The sequence below is a fragment of the Phoxinus phoxinus genome (assembly GCF_949152265.1).
Source record: "Phoxinus phoxinus genome assembly, chromosome: 4".
NCBI classification, from domain to species: Eukaryota; Metazoa; Chordata; class Actinopteri; order Cypriniformes; family Leuciscidae; genus Phoxinus; species Phoxinus phoxinus.
In genome coordinates this window covers 25,619,571-25,644,396 of record NC_136879.1, presented here as the reverse complement: position 1 = coordinate 25,644,396, position 24,826 = coordinate 25,619,571, and the positions used below count along the sequence as shown (strand labels likewise).

Sequence of the window (24,826 nt, the reverse complement as noted above, 5' to 3'; positions counted from 1 at the left end):
ATAATCCGCACTCCCTCACAAGCCCATCATAGAGGGCCAGAGCGTATTAAATGCCATAGCAACTACTACAACTACTACCTGCATTCTTATACACATCTCTCTCTCTCCTCACGATTCGCTCACATTCTCTCATCCTTTTCCCTCCCTCCACTGTTTTGTTCTCCCTCTCCCTCTCCCTCTCTCTCTCTCTCTCTCTCTCTCTCTCTCTCTCTCTCTCTGTTTCTCTCTCTCTCCCTCTGTTTCTCTGAGCGGTTCTCTCTCCTCACTCGTGTTGAACCAGTCGTTTCATGCAGCACTGCTGTGTTTACTCAGTTCTGAGAGCCTCTGATGGCAGATTCAAGGTAAGGTGATGTTTAATGGTTATTTAAGTGCTATATGAATTCAAGAGCTTATTTCCTGGTTATTTTGTCACACTAATGGACTGCAGCGTTTGGGTTTGAGTGGGACCTGACTAAACTGCTACTGTATATATTAGGGTGTGTTTGTATATGTGTCTGTTTTCTTACGTTGTGCCCATGAGTTGGATCAGGGTCTCTAAACTGACATGGAGTTTTAAACTTGCATATTTTCTTACAAAAAAAAGTCTTTAAACGCAACCGCGTGACATTAAAACCTACGTGACTATTTCAATTAATAGTTATAGCTTGTTTTTGGCTTGTGTGTGTGTTGCGTTTGTGACTCATTCCCTCAGTGTATGCCATTGTTTGTGGCTGCCAGGGGACGTTTTCAGCACGATGGCTCAATTTTTAGAAAAAAATTAAATATGTGGATGATGCATATGAGTCATTCTGCACGGGCTGTGCGGGATTTGGCAAACAGAGCAATCGTAAAGAGCCTTGCATAATGCTAAAATGAAAGCGACTTTAAGCATCAAAGATGCAAAACAGTTTTTGCATGAAGTTTACACAGTTTAAATAAATACACAACCACATTTCCTTGTGGTTGTAGAAGGAAATGATATATGATATTAGGTTTAATATTACAGAAAATTCTGCCGAACAACTGCGGTTATTATTGCAACCTGTAGCTTGAGCTTTTGCTGAGCTAGTGCGATTACTTGTATGCATGCATGTGATAATAAGTGAACTGTATGTTGCCGTCCGCAGTGCAAGAGTGTGCACAGTTCACCATAACGGCATAATTATGTCTCTCAAAGTCTATTGTGGGTCCTGCCATGTGCATCAGCCTCATCTGCTCTCTCTATTGTCCTCCATTCTCTCTTCATCCTTCCATTGTTGTGATACTCATCCGGTCATTTCCCCGTTGCTCATTTTCTCACTTTCTCTCAAGTGTCTTTCCCTCTCTCCCCCCCCTGCGGTCTCTCATTAGTTTGCGGCGTAGTCGCTCCACAGCTCATTTTCTCTCTTTCCTCCCCCTCCGTACCTCTGTTCTGTACCTGCCCTGTCTTGATTCGCTGAAGGGAATGAGTGATGAGCAGAAACTTAAATGGATAATGAGTCACTGTAATGGCAAGAGTGAAGGGCGACTTCTCTCCTCTCCTCTCCTCTGGGAAGTATTACATGGAAAGGCTAAGGTGTAAAATGAAAAGAGAAAAGAACATCGGAAGAATCATCAATCGTCTAATTTTGACTAATGACAGCATGAACGAGGCTAATAAACCACATTCTGCTGTCCATCTCTCTTTGTAAACTCAAAAACATAAGGGACTGCAGATGAGCTAGAAGCACTGCAGAGACCAGCATTTGTTTCTGTTAGTGTCGGTGTATGCGCACACACATATGTGGATGTGTTTGATTTGCCGGTTGGGTGGGTGTAAACGGGTTGCAGGCTGTGAGTGGGTGTACTAGCTGAGCTCTTTGTCACGGCTATCGAAATCCATACGCGCAGCACAGAGACGGGTGAGAGAGCGCGCCGCTCATCACTAATGAGTGGATCAGAGACGAAGTCAAGCACGGGAAGTCAAAATGTGAGAAGGCCTTATGAGAGAGAGATGAGGTCGATGAGAGGACAGCATATCCAATGAATAGAGGAAGGTGAGAGTATAAAGTAGAATTGTAAAGTAGAACCCCGAAGGTTTTGTGGAGAAATAAAGGGGGAAAAAATAATGAGGTGAAATAAAAGCAAAGCAGAATTGTCATCCTGTTTTCAGGTTTTGGCGGCTTGATTCCAGCGACAGATAAGGGGAAGCCCAGACAGTAGATCTAATGAGCCAGTTCGTGTGAGCGCTGTGTGCGAGTGATACAACCCCCTCTCTACCTACTAATCTAATGAGAGAGCATGGCGTTCATTTAGCGGGAGCGCTGGAAAACAGCCCCATCAGTCTTGGCTCAGGGCTGCTGAGCCCACAAAACACTGTCTTCAGTCCATTAGGTAGAGCACAATCATGCCAAGCGCCTTGCTTAGACTTTTCTAACATATGGAACATATGCTGCACAGTCCAATGACGGTTTAACGTGAGTCTAATGTCGTTTGGTGAAATGGACAAAGATCTGGGCTGGTTCACCATCCTTGCGCCCCTGGAAGCATTTCGATGTTAGAGTTAGGCCTGGAGTCCCAACCAGGTGTGATGCAAGAAGTTTTCAGATTGTATCCAAAACGGCTTCACAACTTGACACAATGACAGCTAATCAGAAACAGGACTAAAGACCAATGAGATTTCAGAGTGGGTGCAGCAATGATTAATGTTAATGGTTAGGGTTAAGGTTAAGGTTGGAGTTAAATTTGGGACTTATGTTTGCTGGACCATCAGCAAAATCATGGTCAACAAGTTGGAAACTTATGAATAATGAGTTGTCATTGCCTTATGTCCTGCCCAATCTGTCCTGGAGCACAATTCTTTTCAACCAATCACATTTTAAGGTTAACTGCATTTCTTACCCTATATATAGGTATACCTAACCTTAAAATGGCTTAGGAACTTGCACAATATTCCCAATAACCAATCACTGTTTAACTTGCACGTTGTTACGCTGAAAACTCCCTGAAATAACCCATTGTTTACATCCAAACCAATCACCCGGCAAAGACTTTAATAAAAAGTCAGATTATTTCCCGGCAGTGATGTCAAAATGTAATCATTTGTGTATCTGATTGAGTTTTCCATTTGTTGTGTCAGTTGTTGTAAAAGCATTAAAAAACAAAGAGTGCTATTCCAATATGTAACATTTAGCACCATTGTATTTTCCATTGAGTTTTACATTTACTCTTATTGGACTAAGTTTAGTTGCATGTATGCCAAAAGAAGTTCAAAGGACATTTGAAATTGAGATTCGGGAAACAAGTGGTTTCCAAGTCAGATAAATGTGTAAGAGAGGGGCCCTTTCCACTTCCTTCCTCCCTCTTTCACTCTTTTTACAAGGTATGATTAACCTTAAGTTTGTTGCAGCACTGGTTCTTCTAAGCCTATGCAGCTTTCACTCTTTCCTTTTCTCTCTCTCTCATAACTCATTCACAACATGTACGCCCTTCACTCTTCTTTATCAGAGAAGGAATACTGCTTACACAACTAGAGAGGAAAAGGCAAACTGTCCAATAGTGTATCAATGTTCAGGATACAGCTAGAAGATACATAGTAAATTTCAAAGTCAGTAGATTTTTATCAGCCTTACATGATCTATAAATGCAGACATAAGGTAAATTGAGGCAAAATGGCCTGTTAAAATACAGCGCAAAATAAGTTATTCTGACAAGGGATGCATATATATTGGTATTATATTGTTTTTTTTAGTTCTGTTGGAATTATATATTTAATTATACATAATAATAATGAATAAATACATGCTCATTTCCCCTTGTCATTTAGACAAAATAATATAAAATTTGTATATCTACTTCAGTATTTATTTGCTTTCATGCACAAACTCTTTTGTTGCTCTCTGTTACATAAAGGTGTAAATAACAAGAGACAGTCGGGGGTTCGGTAGACAAGGCATCAGGCTATTTCAACCAACGCTGAGTCATCTCTTTATGAGCTTCTGACTTCACGCCGTGGGGAGCGCCCTATTTGACAGACTGCATTCTGTCTGCCAAGTCCAATGCACTTAGATAGATGATGTCTGTCACATTTGTGTGTGTGTGGGTGCCTGTATGTGTGTGTATGTGATCAAATCCTTTTTAATCAATGCCTGTGACCAGTCATAAAACATCTCAACCCTTTCTATTCGTTATGAATCACAAAGCCGGTGAGAAAAGTTCAAGTGATACTCGTCTGATTACCACATATATTGATGTTCCGCCAATGCCAGCGTTAATCATTATCGAAGCGGATGTTAATGCAAGGGTGCGGGAGAGAAGTACATGTCCACAGCGATCATGAATTGTCCTCTCTTCATTTTAAAAAGCTCTCTAGCTTTCTGAGAATGAGGAAATTAAAATAATTATTTGTGATAATTTCAAGCCGTTACATCTACGTTCATTATCAAAGTGCATCACTACTGTACTGTGCTCAATAAACATCACATATAGGGAGGTGTGCTTTGAGTTTAGCGTCATGCGTCATGTATTTGAAAGTGTTTTGATGTGTAGATGTCACCATTATGTTCAGTTTAGCTTTAGTTTAATTTTCATGGACTTGTATTATGTTCCTCTTTGTTGCCGTCTGCCTATGTTCTTGTTTGCATTAATCAGTTGTCATGGTGATTCATTATGTTCCTAATTAGACCACATCTGTTTGTATTTGAGTTTGCCACCTTGTGTATTTAAGTTCCTCTGTTCCTTTGTACCTCTGGTCCGTTATTGTTTGTGCATGTTATGCTGTCTCGTATTTATGTGGATTAACGGAGTTTACTTTGTTTTAATAAACTCGTATCTACCTGAATCTTCTTTATCATCATTGGACTAAAACGTGATAGTATAACGGACCCTCCAATTGAGGAAGAAAATAGATATTGCAGCCCAGACAGTTTATTAAACTCGCCCGAGAGACCCTCTCTATCTTGGAGTACTCCGCCTGCTTCTGTCAACTGGCTGCAAAAACAGACTTTAACGATGAGACACTGAAGTCTCTTTATTGGACTGGGGTGAATTATTATAGTCCCCTAGATCTACCAGACATGGAAGAAGGAACCCCTGAGAGAGGCGATCCTCCAATGTCTGTAGTGCGCTTACCCTCAGCTGATGCCAGCGTTAATGGCCACTGCAGAACCAGAGCACTTGCCGATGGCAGGAAAGGAGCCAGACCCACCGATGAGCTGGAGACCAAGCTGATCTACGCCACGGACCCTGACCAAACGCCCATGCCCACAACGGAGCCGAAAGTAGCCGCCCAGTCTGACCAGGTGTGTGCGCCGACTTCTACCTACGAGCCAGTGGGAAATAGAGAAGCGCTGGAAGAGGAAGACAGCCTCCCTCCATTGATTCCACCCAGTCCTGAGCCTTCTTTACCGCTAGTCCTGCCCAGCTTAGAGACTTTTTCACTGCTTGTATTGCCCAGCTTATATTCTTCATTACAATGGATAATACACCCTACCTACCTCCCTCTCCCACCTCCTCTGCCCAGGCTAGTCAGTCACTCTGCACCACCTTCGCTGGCACCCTTCAGTTCCTCGGCTCCTCTATTGGCTCTTACCTGGTCTGATCCGCCATGGACTTCTGGTTCCCCAGTTTAGCCAAGGTGTGTCGACTCCTGTGTTCTACCTCAGACCTCTAGGCCCGTTGCTCCAACTCAGCCCGTCGAGCAGTCGACTTCGCCTTGGCTCCTCCCTCCCTCGGCTCCACTCGGGACCATCGTCCCCTCTGCTTCACCATGCTTCCTCATCCCACCTGGTCCACCTTGGTCGGACATCACCCTGCCTGCGCCGTGTACTTTCAATCCTTCCGCTGCACTTCGGCTTTCCACCCCTTCAGCTCCGTCTGACTCTGCCTTCCCTGCGGCTTCACCAGGGTCCTCGGTCATACCGCCTCCACCTCGTTCCTCCGGCACTCAGGTAATGCCTCGGCAGCTCGTCGCTGCGGCTCCACACTGCCCTCCAGGACCTCCGTTGTCACCCGGTCCCTTCAGGCTCTCGGCTCCACCAGGGTCTCCCAAGACCTCTCGGCTACACCATTGGTTGTCGGACCGCTTACTCTGCCTTGGCTCCTCCCACCTTCGATTCCGCCGTGGACATTCGTACCACCTGTGCTTTGGATGTCCACCTTTTCTATCCTGTCATTGCCTCCTCCCTGGTTCCTTCCAGCTTCAGATCCTCCATGGCTGTGTCCACCATCAACTCCTCCAGGGGTCCGTCCGCCGTCTGCTCCGCCCTGGTTCCTCTTCCTCCTGCCTAGTTCTGGTTCTTCGCCAGCCCCTCGTCCGCCTCCAGAGCCCCCACCCTCCCTGTCCCCCTATCGATGTATTACTGCCTTTCCGGAGGGGGGCGTTAGGTCACCATTATGTTCAGTTTAGATTTAGTTTAGTTTTAATGGACTCTTATTATGTTCCTCTTTGTTGCTGTCTGCCTACTTTCTTGTTTGCATTAATCAGTTGTCATGGTGATTCCATTATGTTCCTAATTAGACCACATCTGTTTGTATTTGAGTTTGTCACCTTGTGTAAGTTCCTCTGTTCCTTTCAGTCATTGTCCGTTATTGTTTTGTCTTTGAATAATGTTTGGCCACACATTTAGAAATTAAAATATTACATTTTGTCTATATATCAGTGCATCATATTACAAAAGATCAAAACAAATGGCACTGATCTTATTTAAGAAATTTCACACATAAGTCTGGTATTGTGAGTTAAAACTTGAGGGAAAATGCTATCAGGCATCCACTAAAAATCACATTGGGCTCTATTGATTAAAAGTCATTACATAAATGGTGCTGTACTTCCTGTGCTGGATAAAATGAGGAGCTGGTGTGACCTAAAAAGCCGTACAGACACATTTATAAAGTATAGAGGGAGGTGAAGTGAAGAGAGGGGGGTTAGGGGTGGGAAACAGGTAGGAGGAGGCGTCAGCTTTCCTTCCCTCTTGTCCCTTACTCTTCCCCCTGGTGGCCTCCCCTAAAAGGCTGGAAAGAGAGGTGAAGTCTTCTGTCTGTCACTGCAGATAAAGACAGAGAGAGACATCACCGTGGTCAGCATGTACAGGAGGAAAAGAAGTGTGTCATTTGGGGGCTTTGGATGGTAGGATACTTTTTTGTTTCTCTCTAGCCTCAAACTGTGACTCAAAAGTTGCGCTTCAGTAAAGTACAGTTGAGCTCAGTGCATTTGAGTTTATGGTAGAATAAGATAAATCTGCTTTTTTATTTGCTAATAAAAAGCCCTCCATATAATCATTTGCTTTTTAGTGAGAAACATGGCAAATTGTGGCCTATGGCTAAATTTACATAATACACTTTATAGATTTCCATTTAGATGCATTTTTTTAATTTAGATACGTTATTTTGGGAGAGTACATCATCAAGCTATGTAAAACTGCCCATCTAGTAAATCATTCTGTGTTTTTTATTTGTTTTCTTTGTTTTCAATATATTTTCTAAATGATCTTTTAGACACTTTAAAAGAAAATGTTGCAAAGAAAAGTATTTTTTAACAGCATTATAAAGGTGAAAATCAACTGGTATTGGCCTTAAAGCTCATGCTTTCTTTACAAGGGCAAATTCCAAAAAAGACAGGAAATTGAAATTGATTTCAATTGCTGCCAAGCTTTTTTTTTGTGTGTTCTTAGAATTATTCTTATAAAAGAAAAACTGTTTGATTGTAAAAATGATAGACGTGTGCATATACATACACTACAGTTAAAATACTGTTTAATTTTTTTGAAAGAAGTATTTTATGTTCATCAAGGCTGCAGTTATTTGATCAAAAACACAGTAAACAGTAATATTGTGAAAAAAAACAAAAAAACATTCTATTTTAATTTTAAAATGTAATTTATTCCTGTGATGGCAAAATTGCAATTTAAGGTGCGTTCACGACATCTTGTAATTACTGTAATTACGAGATTTCAACTTGGAAAAAGAGTTCACTTCCTCGTAGAGGAATTACAGCTTGATGGGAATCATCGTCACATGATATTTTAATATAATATACTGATTTGGTGCTAAAGAAATAATTCTTATTGTTATTAATGTTGAAAACAGTTGATCATTTATTATGTCATTTTTTGTCACAGTCTATCTAATAGCAAACTCTTTCTCCTAACAAGATGATAATTATTATAATATTATTTTGACGAATCAAAGTGCTTTCTGCTTTGGCTCTTCAAACGGGTGTAGTATGAAATATTTCGTCTTTGTGTCACGTTTATGTCTTGTTAAGTTTATAGTTGCATTGTTTAGTTAGTTTCTTTGTCATGGTTTTCCTTGTCCCTGTTTTGCCTGTGTTCTCATTCATTCATTTGTTACCATGCATGGTTTCTGATTCGTTGGATGATTGGATCACCTGTTCCTGGTTTCTTTGACTGCCGGTCTGTGTATTTGAGCCCTCTGTTTCTTTAGTTCAGTTAAACATTAAGGTTATATGGTTAAAGGATGGAGAAGGATTTGATTTTCTGCACGTACCCCTGACACTTTGATGAATGAACTCTGTTGAACACAGAATCTGAGGGAAAAATCTGTATGCATGGAGCTAAATAGTTAACAGAAATTCTCTTTGACTGAGTGTGAGGATGGCGAGGGAAAGAAGGAATAATAATACGTTTTATTTAAATAGCGCATTTCCATTGCTCAAGGATGCTTTAAAATGTAGAGATACAATAAAGAAAAGATGACCGCAATATGGTAGACAATAATAACAATAGCACAACAGTGGAGTAGAATATTTCAATCAGATTACAGGAAAGATAATACAAAGAGAGTAAAAGGGGCATTGCATAGACAAGGTAGTGCACAGCAGCACAGAGTCAAGCAGAACATTACTTAACATTTAGAAAACAAATAGGTTTTGAATTGCGATTTGAATTTAGAAATATTATTATTTTTAATTCAATGACCAGAGGAGAGAATTTCAGAGTTAGGGTGTGACAATGATCTACCCAAGAAAGAGAGGCTATGGACAGAGAGAAGGCCATATTGAGAAGACCGAAGTGATCGGGTCGGAGTGTTAGGAGAGGAGCAGATTTCAAAGATAGCGGGGAGCCAAGTAATGTAAAGATTGAAAAGTGAGCAGTAATTGCTTGATATGATAGGTCAGGACACCCTTAACCAGTGGAGTTCAAACAGAATAGGTGTGATGTGGGCAGAACGCTTAGTGTGGGTGAGAATGTTTGCAGCGGAGTTTTGAATATATTGCAATCTGGTAATGGCTAGCTGGTGACCCAATGAAAAGGGCATTACAGTATTCAAGGCGCCATGAAATAAATTCATGGATGACTGTTTCGGCATCTTTGATGCTATTGAAGGGACGGAGCTGGGCAATGCGACGCAAGTGAAATTTTTTTTGATGAAGGAGATGATTAGGCGTGTGACGATATCACATTTTTAAGCTTTTATCGTGGTATACGGTATTATCACGATATTGAAATAAGTTGCAAAAAAAGTGTAGTCATACTATAGGTTTAATAACTTTTTTCTTATACAAAAAGCACTGAACATTTAAATACAATAAAGCAATACACAAATGTATAATGTATAACGTAAACAAACGTTTTAAACTGATTAAAGTGTAAAAGAATTATAAAGAACAATAGGTAACACTTTACAATAAGGTCTCATTAGTTAACGTTAATACAATAACACATTAACTATGAGCAATAGCTACATTTGTTACAGAAGTTATTGTTCTTTGTTAAAGTTAGTTAAAAAAAATAAAGCTGTTAGTTCATGTTAGCTCAGGTCCGGTAAATAATACAGTTACAACTTTAGATTTGAATAATGTGTAATTAAATGTTGAAATTAACATGCGATTTAATAAATGCTTTAGTAGTATTTTTCGTTTGTTAACAAATGTTAACTAATGAAGCCTTATTGTAAAGCGTGACCAAACAATAAATAATCAGAACTTTTTCAAACAATATCTAGACTCCAGATAAAAATGTGAATAAAAATACATTTGATTTTTTTTTAAAAGTATTTAAGTATTTGGTTCTGCAATGAACACCATTGCGAATACAAAAATCTGAATGGCGGTTTAAAACATTTAAATATTGTTCAGAAACAGAAAGTAGCACAGCTGCTTTTGTTTACGGGGTTACCAGGGTAATGGCTGCATTTCTGCTGTTCGTTAAGCGCCACCTGCTGTCAGAGGGTGAAAGTTGAATTTTCATTCAACGCGTATCCTTCACTTGTTTCGCCATGCGCTTCTTATCCATGTTGGGCTTGTTTACATCAGTGTGTGCATTCCTCTTGCGGTGTTGTGCATTTTAACCAGTTGATGGGAAAAGTATTCTAAAAATCGGAATAATTCATAATAAATAGTTATTCACGGTGCTTTGAAGTGCCCACGATAACAATATTGTGCATGTTCATTATCGTGATAAATCGTATTACCGTATACCGGCACATGTCTAGAGATGATTGTATGTGACCAAATGTAATTCTAGTGGGAGAATGAGTGTTCCATGCCATTCAATAACTCAGTGGTGTATCTTAAGTTAAAGCTATGATGAACAGAAGTGATATAGCAACCTTTTAGCGTCACCTCTTTACATGTTATGCAGTGCACAATGAGCATGCAGACTGTTGCGGTTTTAATGGTGGTCTACCTCTGTGCTTTGTGGTGGGCCAGAGAGCTGATGTAATGATAGTGACGCACAGTGACAAAGCTTGTCGTCTGACAACAATACACACTGATTAGATGATGCGTCACAACTGGGGACCGTGACGATACCAGCTTTCATATCTCACACCTTTGCTTGCATGAGTGTCACTGGCTGCTCTGAGTAATATGAATTTCATTGTAGAGAGCATGTTTCAGTGAGACAGATAATCAAAATACAATCAAATAAAAAATCTGACTTGCAAAACTGGTTTCTTTTTGCCTGCTGCTGTGAAGGTCGCTGGCTTTCTTTATAAATATACACATTTATTAGTCGCTTCAGTTTCGGGTTTGGGTTGATAATAGGGAAGCTAATGTAAGGCACAGTGGACTTGTTTCTTAGAGAAAATGAATGTCAACTCTTCTTTTGTATTCTAATGTATCCAGTTGTGTGTGCTGCAGGTAAAGGTGAATGATTGATGGTTGACTCTCTGAATGGAATGGAACATCTCTCTTTCGTCATTGGGCTGTAAATGTTCACACATTCAAATGGACACAATGTTTGAAATGTGATGTCCTTAAACAGTTCTCCGAAACTGGAAATGTTGAATATGTCTGCAAGTTTTTTTTCTTTTCTTTTTGCATGTGAAACAGAAATATAAACTTTCTAGAGCATGTGTTTGGCTCATCACTCATTTAGCTGAAATGATAAACCTCATGCTGTTCTCCACATCAGGCCTAACGGCAGTAATTCGGCCTCAGTGGAATTACACAAAAAATAGATTTGAACAGAGAAACAAATTAAATAGGAGTAAATACTCGTCCAAGATCAAAGACAGACCATTTAATCCGATTTAGAAATTATCAATTTATTTACTGTAGCCTACCAGTTGACATGGAGAAGCCAAATTCAAACCTGCATCTCCCACCACACCAGCTTGTTTAGAGGATATTTGCTAAATCATTCTTAACTCATATGACTCTTTCTTTTTTTGAAACACAAAACCGATTTTGAAGGATGTTTATCCTGCTGCACCAAAGGGCAAGATATTTAGTAAAATATATAGTCATTTTATTAAGTATACTTAAAGTATACTTAAAATATACTTAAACTTTACTTATGTAGTAACATTCTAGTATAAAAGTTTTGGAACTTTTTTCCAGTTTAATGTAATTTAAGTTTAATCAGTTGTTTGTACTTAAAAATGTGTGCTTTTTTAGTGTGCTTTGGACTAAATTACCCAACTTTTTAGTGTATAAAAGTATACAATTAGGCATAGTTTAAGTGTAATACAGTAGTTGTAAACTTTGAGATACTACAAGTGAAAATATTTATACTGATATAAATACTATAAACATATTATTTAGTTTATGAAAGGATACTTTGAAGTGTACTCTCAGTAAACTACTAGTTTGGTTTTATACTGCTATATTAGTAAGTTCTCTTTAAGTGAACTTAACATCATAGTTGACTATTTATGTATTATTTTTGCACTTTGCAACCCAAAGCTGCTTGTTATATAAACTTGAATGTAAGTTTATAAGACAGTATGTAAATCTATGTGAAACAAATATTTAATAGGCTACAACTTCGAATACTTAAGTAGGCTATTTCTTGATCAAAAGACAGAGTACAAGTATAAGCCAAATGTACTTAAACTTTTCTGTCAGTATAAGTCAAGTATACTTAAGTGCAATTTTAAAGTATATTTCTGTGAAGTACGAGAAGTACATGAACAGTGTACTGAAAGTATACTTTCTCGTTTTTTTTATTTAAAAGAACTATACTAATATCACACTTGAATAAACTTCTTTTTTTGTATAAGGGAAGTCGTACAGACCACTTTTATGATACTCCTATGGTGTTTTTGTCCTTTTTGGAGCATCACACAGTTTTAGCATTAAATTAGAATTAGTGTTAGAATTTGTGTTGGCTGAATATGACAATTTACATATTGACCGCATTTATGGCTTATTAATTATAAATAATGAGTGCATTCCTATTTATTGGAATTATACAATGTATTTTTTAAAGTTAAAAAGCAGGTGTATCTTATTGTCTCAAAGGGTGTATTGATGATTTTGGTCTTTTATTTTTTTAATTGAGTCAATCTTTTCTCTCTTTCTCTTTCTCTCCTGCTCTACAGGATTGACAAGTCCGGCATTGCCGCCCTGAGAACCCGGTGAGTGTGTGTGTGTGTGTGTGTGTGTGTGTGTGTGTGTGTGTGTGTGTGTGTGTGTGTGTGTGTGTGTGTGTGTGTGTGTGTGTGTGTGTGTGTGTGTGTGTGTGTGTGTGTGTGTGTGTGTGTGTGTGTGTGTGTGTGTGTGTGTGTGTGTGTGTGTGTGTCGAATAAACTCGATCCATCTAAATCTCTGCCTTAATGACGCGCCTGGATATTCAGTCAATACATCTACCGTTGATCCAGCAATCATTTCGCTCCCCGTGCCCATGCTAATCCTACTTTGTGTGAAGTCTTTGGTGTGAGATCTTCACTCATGCCTGTTCTTTATGAACGTCTCAACCTTCAAGTGTCTATCAGCCTGTCTGGCGGCGAGAGACGGGGATGAAAGAGGCGAGTGGAGGCAATAATCGTGAGCTCGGTATAGACAGAAACGGACCGACATCAAAGCCCCCCGCTGTGGATTAGCACAGGTGGTCTTTAAGCTTGTATGTGTGTGTGGTGTGTGTGTGAGAAGGACAGCATGCTCAATTCTATCAGTATACTACTATATACCTTCAGATTTGGTCATGTCACATGTCTCTGTGTGTGTTTCTGCCACGAATAACAATTCCTGATGTCACTGCTTACTATTTATATTGGTCTCCATGGAAATGAGTTAACAATGCAAGGACCATCAAAAAATGTGTGTGTATTAGAACAGGTTGGTGTGTCTGGGCGCGTTGTCTATGTGGCTGTGCTTTTGCCGGGCAGAATCTAACCAATGATTTCCCCCCGTCGCATCTGCAACTACAAAGTGAATGGTCGGCTCTCTCCACCTGAAGGACAGGGCCACATTAGAGGAACAGCATAATCAGGGCCTGTGTGTCTGCCTGTTTATGCAGGTGCTTTTGTTTATTCAATAAAGCTTAGTGTTATGTGCATATGCTTTAGAAATGGAAGGACAGAGAGGGAGAGGCTGAGAGGAGAGAGCCGTGTATTTTGGGTGCACCTCGCAACGTGTAAGATGCCTCGCAAAATCTGGTGAGTTTTTCTGGTTTCTGCTTGAGTATTTTATGTTGCGGTTGCATATTTTGTTTAGCACTTGTGTCTTTCTCAGCGTTGGTAATAAGAAATGTTTCTTGAGCAGCAAATTCACATATTAGAATGATTTCTAAATGATCATGTGACTGGAGTACTGATGCTGAAATCTCAGTTTTGCGTCACAGTGAAAACTGTTCAATTGTGAAGTATTATTACAATTTAAAATAACAGTTTTCTATTTGAATATATTTTAAACTGTGATTTATTCCTGTGTTTTTTATCAAAATGGAGCCTTGTTGAGCATTAGAGACGTTTTCTATAAGATTAAAAACATTTTACTGATCCCAAACTATTGAACGGTAGAGTAATCTGTATAACAAATTTTTAATAATTCTATATTATTTTAATGAATATAAATGCTTTATATTTATATTATAAAAACGTTATAATATAGTAGATTATATAAAATATGTAAATGAGAGTATCCATTTCTGATTTAAGAGAGATTTTATTTCAGATGCTTCTCCTCAGAAATAACATTTGACACAGTAAGAGCCATAAAATGAATGTGGATTGCATAGGATAGATCGTTTAAGAATTTAATGAGAAATGTTTTGAGTTCATATTGAGATCTTTTGCTGATTATCTTGCAAGTGATCCAAGCACAGCATGTGACGTTCTTGATATCTCTTCTGCAACTCTAGAGCAGTCTCTTATGAAAACAGCCATAATCAACAAAATTATAACAAATAAAGGCTTGAAATATCTCACTTTGCATGTAATGAGTTTATATCATATATTAGTTTCACCTTTTAAGTCGAATTACTGAAATAAATGAACTTTTGCACGATATTAATTTTTTTTTAGATTCACCTGTATTTCCGATTTCTATTTGGTTCTTCCTTAAAAAATGCTTAAAACACGTGTTTACGTAAACCATAAATGCCCAGTTTAAACAGGGAATTAAGTTAGATTGCTGTCTTGATGCAGGACTGGAGGTAAAACATCTGACACCTAAATGAGATGACGCCTGAAGAGCTGTTTCAGCTGTCACAATTGATCCCATCCCCAGTCCTGTGATTTAATTATCTCCCCCATAACGATCTAATATTGGACCCAACAGCCTGTTCTACGGGGTGCTGTGAATGGCTGAAGGCAGTGACATTAAGCGACTCTGAAAGACTGTTGTCCTTTATTTATAAACTAATTTGGTCCTGGGTCAGCAATCTGCCCCTGAAAACCTTCTGCTGTGTGAGACTTGAAATGGGCTGTTTAGACTGAAAAGACCACTGAGAGCGCTCCGACTGAGTCACTGCTGTGCATGTATCGGGGGAGTATAGGGCTGATCTGAGAGCGGTACGACTGCTCAATGCGGCGTCTTCTGGGACGGCGCTGTGTCTCCAGCCACATCTGCAGCTGTCTCAATTATGCCTGTAGTCCTACAGGAGACAATTAGAGGCATAAACCCACAATTACCCATTACACTGAACAGAGACTGAGAGCAACAACACGCATGACTCCAGACGGTATATGGAGATGAGTTTGCTCTCTTACCAAAATGTTAAATGTCAAGGAGCATAAATTTATCTCCGCTCTGACCTTCTGCAATATTTTTCTTTGCACTTTTAATGTAGCATGTTAAGTAATTAACCCTTCAGTCATTCATTCACATGTACATGAATCTCACTCGTTTCCCCCAAAAACTCTGTGAAGTTTCTATACACTAAAAATCTGTTTATTCATTCAAATAACCTGCTTTGTGTGCCTTGGGGCCAATTTAGACCTTTTTTTGTAAGGATTTGTGAGAATAATTTGCATACACTTGCATAATATCTTTATAAGTGTCCGTGATCTCTCACACTTGTTTGGCACTAGAGGGCAGCAGAGATGAATGTATAACGCATACACAATCAGTTTTTTTCAGTAATTGTCCTCTAGAGGGCAGTGTTCTTGAATGTTTGCTTCTTTCAAGAGGACATAGTTTATACATATACTTCCCCCCCCCCCCTTCTTTTCAAGGTCTGCATTTTATAATTTTGTGTGTTCCCTGGGAATTGAACCCATGCCATGAATTTAACATTGCTAGCACTGTGCACTACCTGTTAATGCAGGCATATAATAATGCAACATTTAATATGATTTTTTTTATTATTACTATATAATATATGAAATAATAATATAATATTAAATATAATAATAATTATACTACCACTATTAATATTGAAAAATATTTCCGGTGCAATAATAATATTGTAATTTTTAATATGCTTTTATTATACTATTACTATGATGTAGTATTTTAATTAATAATATAATATATTACATATAATAATAATTATACTACTATACGATTATTAGGAGGCTTAATAATATTTAAATTTAACTAAAATTAATAATTTCATTACTTTTATTGTCTTTAAATAAATTACTGCTGTTTTCAACTCGTTCCGGTTTAACAATAATGTAATTTCAATTTATAAAGTGAATTACTGTGGTTTGACTTTTAATAGATGCAGTAATAGATTTTATGTTGAATTTCAAATTAAACAATGAAACGAAACTCATTTAACAGGTGTTTGGTGTGAAGGGTGACGTTAGACCGCAGTTGACACATTCAAAATGTGGTTATTTACATAATAGTATCATCTCAATGTCTTTATTTTTGAACGAGGGACTTAATGAAAGAGGGTCGCATCATTTGTAGGCGGTGAAGAATAGGGCTCAGCATGTTGACAATGTGAAACAGTCTCTCGTGGGCTACGGTCATGACAATAGAGTAGCAATACATCAGAGACAGACGGTAGAGCATTCCAGGCTACGAGAGGCCTTGTTGCCATGAGAAAGACAAACATAATGAAAGCTACTGTGTTCATCATTAGCTTTGAAAACATCTGGCGCTGATTGACAGCGCTGAAATGTGACTGTGTGGAATAGTTTGGCTATTCCCTGCTCAGCTGTTTTGGATGACGGTGGCATTTGGCACCGCCTCGGCCCGAGACAGCTTGTGTTATTGTTATTAGACCCACAGCTACAGATGCTTAATGATTATCACCAACTGTAGAATGATTATTTCTCTTCACCTCCTACCTTTCCGTTTCTCGCTTTCTCTCGCTCGCACAAACACACGGCGAGTGCCAAAATCTGTCCGAGAAGGCGTTGCGGCGTTGCGGACTCGTGTACAACGATGACTCCTCCACAAATCTGTCTTCAGAAGCAGCTGCCCTCCTCTCCTGACAAATATTTACTACTCTGCCCCCATTGCAACGTTCTGACGGCTCTGATAAGGGCACCATCTGGCAGCTTGATTTTAATGGGGCTTTTAAGGGCCATAAAGAAGCCTAGGGCCCACTGGGAGGATAGCTCATGGTTCTCTCCTGTCTGAATTGGAGGGCTAAGAGACCTCCGGCGGGCCTGAGCGGAGATCTTAAAGGAGCGTTTAGATTTAGTCCTTTTATGTTTTTTTCTTTTTTGTTGCCCTGATTGATTTCACTTAAGGGCCGAACGTCCTTGAGATGTGGAAGGTTATTGCGATATTGGATGAATAAATCCCACATAACCCTTCTGGGATGTGACACTCACCGGGTGAACTGTCAGTCTGCTTTTGTTTTGAATTCATCTCATAGCCACAAGTCTTTCCGTTTTCCACACATCCGTCGAAAATCCGCTGACATCTCAAAGCCTGGAGACTTAGTGCATGTACAGTGTGTAGAAAATTAAAAACCACCTCAGTGACATGAAAGATAAGAGTGTCAAGGACTCCTTTTATTGATTGAAGTGGTGTCAGGCAGCTTGGAAAAATTAATTTTGATGAGCGTGCGCTGGACAGTGGCTCCACAGGATGAGTTTCCGAAAGGGATCAGGGTGAGAAAGAAGGATAAAGACACGGAGAAGGGAAGGTGGAGGATGGTGTAGTAAGGTTGTTTTCGCTTCATTTGTCTTTGCTCTGGATTCACACTTAAAGCCCCCCAAGGTGTATGCCGGTCATGTGACCAACCAAGGAGGTCTATGATACCTGGAAAGAGAGATAGCTATATGTTAGCGTTACCATTAATCTCAATGGAGTTCACATCTTTAGGGTTTCCCATGCAAAGATAATATATAATGTAATGAATATGTGTGATGCATATTAAAGATGCATGATATATCAATACCAAATTGGTTGTTGGTCAATATTGGAGATTTTTATTCATTGGTACTATGAGCTAATATACTGTATAGTTACTTAAATTATATGTATACATTATTACATCCAAAATATCGATTTGTACAGAATATTATAGAAACATCTGCAATAGATAAATATCTGTAAATGTTTCATATACAAAGTCAAGTCAAATTTTTTTGTATATCGCCTTTTGTATGAAAACAGCTTCAAATCGTGATGTTGATGTTTATAAAATCTTAATATTTTAATATATTATAGTCACATTTAGCAGATTAGAGTTTGACATAAATTTTTATGTTGTAAACATATAAGAAATAAAGAGTTTTGATATAAATGACAATTTACCATACATGTGTATACTGTACAGTATGCAGATACAGTTTAACCAACTTTATATAATGATAAATATAACTTCTATGTGAAAAATAAGATGTTCTCTTATTTCAAGCAAACGAGAACTGCTGTGTCCCTTCCACAGCAGGTTTGATGCCCTTCACCAAGTCTTATCTTCATATGAGCCCCTAGAGATTATTCTGCTTTGGAGAATGCAAGAAATTCATTGATTTCTCTAGGAATTAATGGCCTGTAATCATTCTTGCAGATATAATAATAATGTTTAAACTTTGATGGTGATATCCTGAATATACAAAATGTGACAGAAAATTAATACGTTATATATTATTTATAGAGACTTCTGGTATTTGTCAAGGCCCCTTGATTCCCTGGGGCCTAAGAGGCCGCTTACCTCGCTCGTCGATAAAGTCCGTCCCTGCTGACAAATGAGAAAAATATGTAATATTGACAGATAACCGTTATATTGTGCATCTACTTGAAACACATTTATGCATTTCTATCGGAGCTTATACAGCGATACAATTTTTTTTATAACCGATCTAATTTCGATATTCCAAATACTGAATATCAGCCGATACCGATCCGATACCAGTGCTGTATGTTCTTGATCATTGTATAATATATTATCTACGTGTGTGTTGTGTGTTGTGTGTTGTGTGTTGTGTGTTGTGTGTTGTGTGTGTGTGTGTTGTGTGTGTGTGTGTGTGTGTGTGCGTGTGCGTGCGTGCGTGTGCAACTGATGATCAATATTTGATGTGTTAAACACATTTGACTAAATACACTACTTTATTATAGAGAAAAACAACAAACAAATGAAAAATCAATCTACAACGCAAAAATGTATTATCAAGTAGGTGAGTGAATAATTCAGCAGCAAAACATTTTATGAAATCTAAGCATTTAGTGAAACATAATTTGCGAGGGGGAAAATAAAACTAGCTAAATATGGTAAAATGTACATAAAAAATAAACGTCAAATTACTACTTGTATTCTTATAAAATACATTTGTGAAAAACTATTTATTAGATTTAGATTTATATACATCTAAACAATTCATAAGATGTATATATAAATATAAAAATGTAAAATGTTATATTTAAGAGAATAAATCATATAAAATGAAAAGACGTTTAATTCAATTGTGTTGTGCAATTAATGCAGAAACAAGATATTATAGATGCAACAGAACAAGATATAGGCTTTCAATAATCTTTCAGTGCACAAAACTATAGGCTAATAATATAAAAGACTCCAATACAAAGCTGCATAAACCACTTATGATTATGCGCCTCTTGGGTGCAGAATAATGTGTTTAAAGCAACATGGATTCACAACGCTTTGTTCTCCATATTCAAAAGTTCAGGGCATCAAAGAGAAGAGATTTCTTAGTATATTATATATTATATCCATTATGCAGTTTATTGAGCATTTGTTTCTTCATAGTATTAAATTCCAGCCACAGTGCGCACAATGCCAATTCATAGTCCCCTTTACTCCAGCGTTGTGATCTAACACATCATTTAAAAACAGCAATAAACTCCAGCCAGATGAAGTAATGTTATGCAAATCCACAGACCTTTACCTACAGATCAAGTGAATAATCTCGGAGAGATTTCTACCGTGCTGACTGTCTGAACTGAACGCAACACGCTGTTTGAATACGGAGAATGACTGACAGCCGCAGAGAAGGAAGATTTTCCATGAACTTTAATTTTGCGAAGTAAATATTCATCTGTCCTTCACGTTAAGCTATTGAATGAGTTCGGAAGACTTGGAATATAGTGCACAAAAACATTTATGGCGCTTTATAATGCATTTTTGCCTTTTGTGGATCTTAACAGTAACAACCGTGAGCGCACAGTATCTCACTTGGGTTGGCCCCCTCTGACCCATACCCGATCCGTTTCGCATTATTATTTTGCTCAATATTGATATGAGTAATATTTCATAAGTCATATTTCATGATATGAGTAATTTTAAATGTCAGTGAAATTTCACAATTAGGCCTATAATTAATGTAAGTAAAAGTCCTCAAAATAGTAACAGAAGACAAGTAAAACAGTCAGCAATACAATAAGAACAAAGAAACTAAATTACAAACAAAACCGACAAAAATACAACAGAAGAAAAATACAAATTAAATAAATGGTGGTTTAGGTTTTTCAGGAAGCTGTTCTAACAGTGGTATTCAGATAAGTAATACCGTACAACTGAAATTGAATAAAGAAATTGAATAAAGTAATCTGTATAAATTAAAAGTGCAATAGGTGATTCTCTACAGACATTTTTTTTGTTATTCTGGTTGAAAGTTTCATATCCTGATTGCAATCACTGTTAAGCAGTCTAAGCGGGACAGAGCGAGAATGGCAGGCAAACAGTTGTTTACGTTAGTTTTTGTAGAACTGTAACTTACTGTACTGTGAAGTTTTCTCCCTAGTGAATGACACGATATAACCCAATAACGCTGTCTCTGGTCGTCTCGCTTCTGGTCTGTGCATGTGCATGTGTTCAGGAAGAGGCGTGGCTTTGGACGGCGATCTGCAGTGAGGGCGGGATCGTATGCTTTCAATGCTAGCAGGCTAAAGTTAGCATTTCCCAGATCACCTATTGCACCTTTAAATATAGACTAATCCTTATTAAAACTACAGTTTATTCAATCAAGAGCAGTGAGTGATTTTATCTTTGTCTTTTGTTGTTTGATAAACAATAATGACTGTATACGCACGAGCTAATGCACGGATCCAATATACTGTTACATATGTGCTCTTTCTCAGTGTTTACATTCACTTAAGACATTACCGACTGTGTTTACGAGGATACTTACCAAAACACTTTTTGACATATTTGTAGGCTATTATATATATATACATATATCACGACTGTTTGCGTGTATCTGAAGCCCACAATATACTTTGGTTTTGCACGTTCCACCCCGTCTCGGAGCGCTCGCACAGGATCTCTTTTGTGGCTTAATACGCTTTTAATAACACCGTTTAATATCAAGCACGTCCCGCAGTTTAGAAACAGTAGACTGCATTTGACAACACTCGCTGATTTGGATGTCAAGTTTGGGATTTTAGGGAGAAACGAAAGCTTAACGCTGTAAAGGAAAGAAAGGTGAACGAGACCGTATGCGGCAGCCGCAAAATAATTGTTTCACGTCGATTATCTTGTTTTCGATTGGCTTCATTAGTTGGAAGCCAAAATCAAAAACGAAAAATCACTTACGATTAATAGCACAGCCCGACGATCCAGTAAAATGTGCAGTATCGGAGCCGATACCAAATATCAGGATCAGAAGCACAAGCAAGGTGCCATTGACAGCAGAAGGACTGAGAAGGCAAGACCAGGTTGCATTAAGGTTAAAACGTGCCTCCTTTCAATGAGACACAAGCCACACAGGATATGCCCAAAATTTCTATCATATTCGCTAAATTGACTTTGACCTCTGTTGTCCTCTTCTTCCTTTTCTCTTTGTTCCTGCTTTTTCGATCTCTCTCACTCTGTCTTTTTACATAAGATATGCATGAAAGAAGACCTGCAGCTGGATTCAGTGTGCCTCCTATCTGCAATCCTAAATGACTTGAGAGAAATCTATTATAACTAAGGCCGGTGACTGCTTTCTGTCTGCGTCACAGATCCGAGAGAGAGAAAATCAGTTGTCTTGCTTGTGAATTTCTTGTTTGTAGCTATTATTGCCATTTTACCTGTTACTTTTCAACATGGCAACCTCACGGCTGTGGTATTGGTATATTGCGCTGTATATCATATCGATCGCCCGGTATTTACTCATCTCCTATCAGTCTATCCTGTTGTTCTTCCTCTTTTTCAGCAAGCATCCGCCCTTCTATGAGGGAAATCGGGGCAGGGGCTAAACAATTGTCAGACCAAGCTTTGTCAACCCTCTCCACAAACAGAAGGATGGGAGCAAATTGATTTATGACTCAAATTAAATAAATGACATTTGCAGCAGAAGAGGAAGAAAGGTTTTGGGAGGAGGAGGAGGAGAGGGGGAGATCAGTCTGGGTCTGGTTGACCGGACGCATCACGGCGGAGCAAAAAAAAAAAGAGGAACGTTCTGTCTGTCTGGTCAAGAGAAAAACAGACAGGGAAAGAGAAGGGGGGAAATATTAGACAGAGATTAGATGCAGAAGTCTTTTTAATACTCAGGCAAAGCTGTGCATTCACTCAAAGAATCTTATTTTGATGGAGCTGCCGTGGAACAATGGTGCACTCCGTGTCTCTTGAGCCAAATTAATTGGAGATGATAACCTGCTTTTGCAGCACGGAAGGGCAGCTAAGCAATTAGTAGCTGCATAAAGATGAGAAAACGTCAGTCTTTTATATCTGCTCCAAATTTTTATTAATGAATTCACAGCACATTGATTTCAATGCCAGCCTGTGCTATTTGCCTCTGAGAAAAAGTATTGAAAATCGTTCAACAATCAAAATCTTTCTATAGATTTTAGTCTATCTATATGTAGTAGCACGTCCTCTGAAATGTCTCTCTCTTTCCACTGACGTCACTAATAAGCGATGATGTTAACTATAGGGATGTACCGATAATTGTTTTTTTTATTGTATTAGGCTATAGTTTGTGTAAAAAAAAAAGTGACTTTTAAGTGAAATACATAACTATAAAATGAATAGTTTTAAATGTAAACGAGTTTCTATAAATTTAGAAGTACAGTAGTATACCCTTCAAATGTTTAGGCCGTTAAGATTTTTGTTAATGTTTTTGAAGTCTTATGCTCACAAAAGCTGCATTTTATTTGATAAAAAATACAGGGAAGAAAAAAAATAAAAAAAGATCACACGATCCTTCAGAAATTATTCTGATTGGGTGGTCAATAATTAAATTAAATTATTATTATTATTGTCAATGTTGAACACAATTGTGCTGCCTAATTGTTTTGCGGAAGCTGTGATAATTTTTTTCAGATTACTTGATTAATAGAAACTTCAAAAGAGCAGCATTTATTTTAAATATAATTAATTTGTAACTGCGTAAAAGTCCTTACTGTCACAATTGATTAAATTTAGTAGATCATTGCTGACTCAAACTTTTGAACGGTAGTGTAGGCTATATTGAAATTGAAAACATGAAATATGGATTTTCCCTTTGAAATCTGCTAAATATTGCTTATATTATTAAAATATTAGTGCTATTAAAGTGTTTGATGATGGCAGACGATAAAAAAAACGAGCTTGGAAAAAAAGAACACCGGAAAAAAGTTTCTAATAACTTGATTCCACCTACCTTCATCATCATATACCTGTCATAATCCTCAATTGGATGCTCATTTATGGGATAATACTCATTACCCAAGTTCCCTCTCACCGATATATCTCTTCTCAGGGATTCAGTACTTCTATAAGTGAAAGATTTGTCACGTTAACCTCCTGGCAGCCTGTCATATTGCCTATCTACAGGGTGCAGACATTTGCAACTGATAGATGATCTGTCGGCCAGTGTCCCGGATGCCCTGTGTCGGAGCAGAGAGGTCGTAATAATTATAGTGACGATTTCTTTTTCATAGATGAAGTTAGAAACTGGCAAACTGCCATAAAATGATCAGGTGTGACAATGAGATTCTTGCGCTCCTGAGTTCAGAGCATAGCGGTGTGGGAAAAACACAGCTCCTCGGGGGTTTGCCTGGAAGCTAATAGACGTCAGATTTTTGACGTCAGTTTTTTTTATTCCTTAGGTTTTAATCTTTGTGTCGTTGTGGCATGAGCCAGGAGGAATCGGTTTCATGATGTTACTAACCGTTCCTCAGGTGACCAATCCTTCACTCTGCCCAGTGGGACTGCGGTTATTCTGTAAAGTGGAAGCAGGAAGTTGCTACAAAGAGAGATCAAGAAACAGTAAAAGAGCTCTTTGTTATTACACAGTTATTATTCTGCTTACCAACGTTGGCTTACAGCATTGGTTTGAGAAGTTTTCGACATGTTACTGTAGATTGAGACTTAAAATAGGTGACCAATTACCTAGATGTTAGTAACTGAAGCCTTTGAAGCCTTTTTGACACTAATTCTGTCTCAATTTCTCTGTAGAAGTTATCATGCCACATATCAATGACATTTGCAAAGGTCACCCTTAAATCGAGCTTTAATTTCCATAAAATTACCATTTTCTCAATTTGCAAATGCTTTTGGACCAAAGTGACTGTGCAAACAGTCAACTGGTGTAACAAGTACAATCACAGAAAGCTTATTGAGGCAAAGCCGTAGAGAATGAAGAAGACCTTCATTCGGATATTACCTTTGGACCCGCTGTTCTTAGAACAGAGGAAAATTACCTTTATTAACCTTCAAAGTAATAACAGAAACACAAGTGCAGTGCCATAACAGTACTCTAGGGCAACCCAACATTACAGATATGATGCATTATAGACTTAATAGACCAGTTTATATACTCAAGTTAATTTAAAAATTAATATTCAGGGCCTCTTGATTTTTGTTTTTTTGTCTTTCAAATGTCATTACAGTAAATTTGAGCACATGTCACGACTTTACTGTCTCAT

The 24,826-nt window shown here is 38.3% G+C and overlaps 1 protein-coding gene across 8 annotated transcripts in view; it reads left to right on the top strand.

The window, feature by feature from the left end:
- The window catches only part of rap1gap2a (RAP1 GTPase activating protein 2a), an 80,762-nt gene that overhangs the window by 9,614 nt on the left and 46,322 nt on the right, over window positions 1-24,826 (top strand). For 3 of the 8 annotated variants that reach the window (XM_079609208.1, XM_079609206.1, XM_079609222.1), the window contains exon 2: window positions 12,724-12,759. The exons of 1 other annotated variant lie outside the window; for it this stretch is intronic. Coding sequence is in view for 4 of the 7 variants with exons in the window: in XM_079609218.1 (XP_079465344.1) it covers window positions 328-341; window positions 12,724-12,759 (50 nt within the window). In the remaining 3 variants the exon portion in view is untranslated. Of the gene's footprint in view, window positions 1-268; window positions 342-12,723; window positions 12,760-13,740; window positions 13,780-24,826 lie in introns of those variants that run through there. 4 more of the 8 variants (XM_079609221.1, XM_079609220.1, XM_079609218.1 and 1 more) reach the window with 3 other exon arrangements.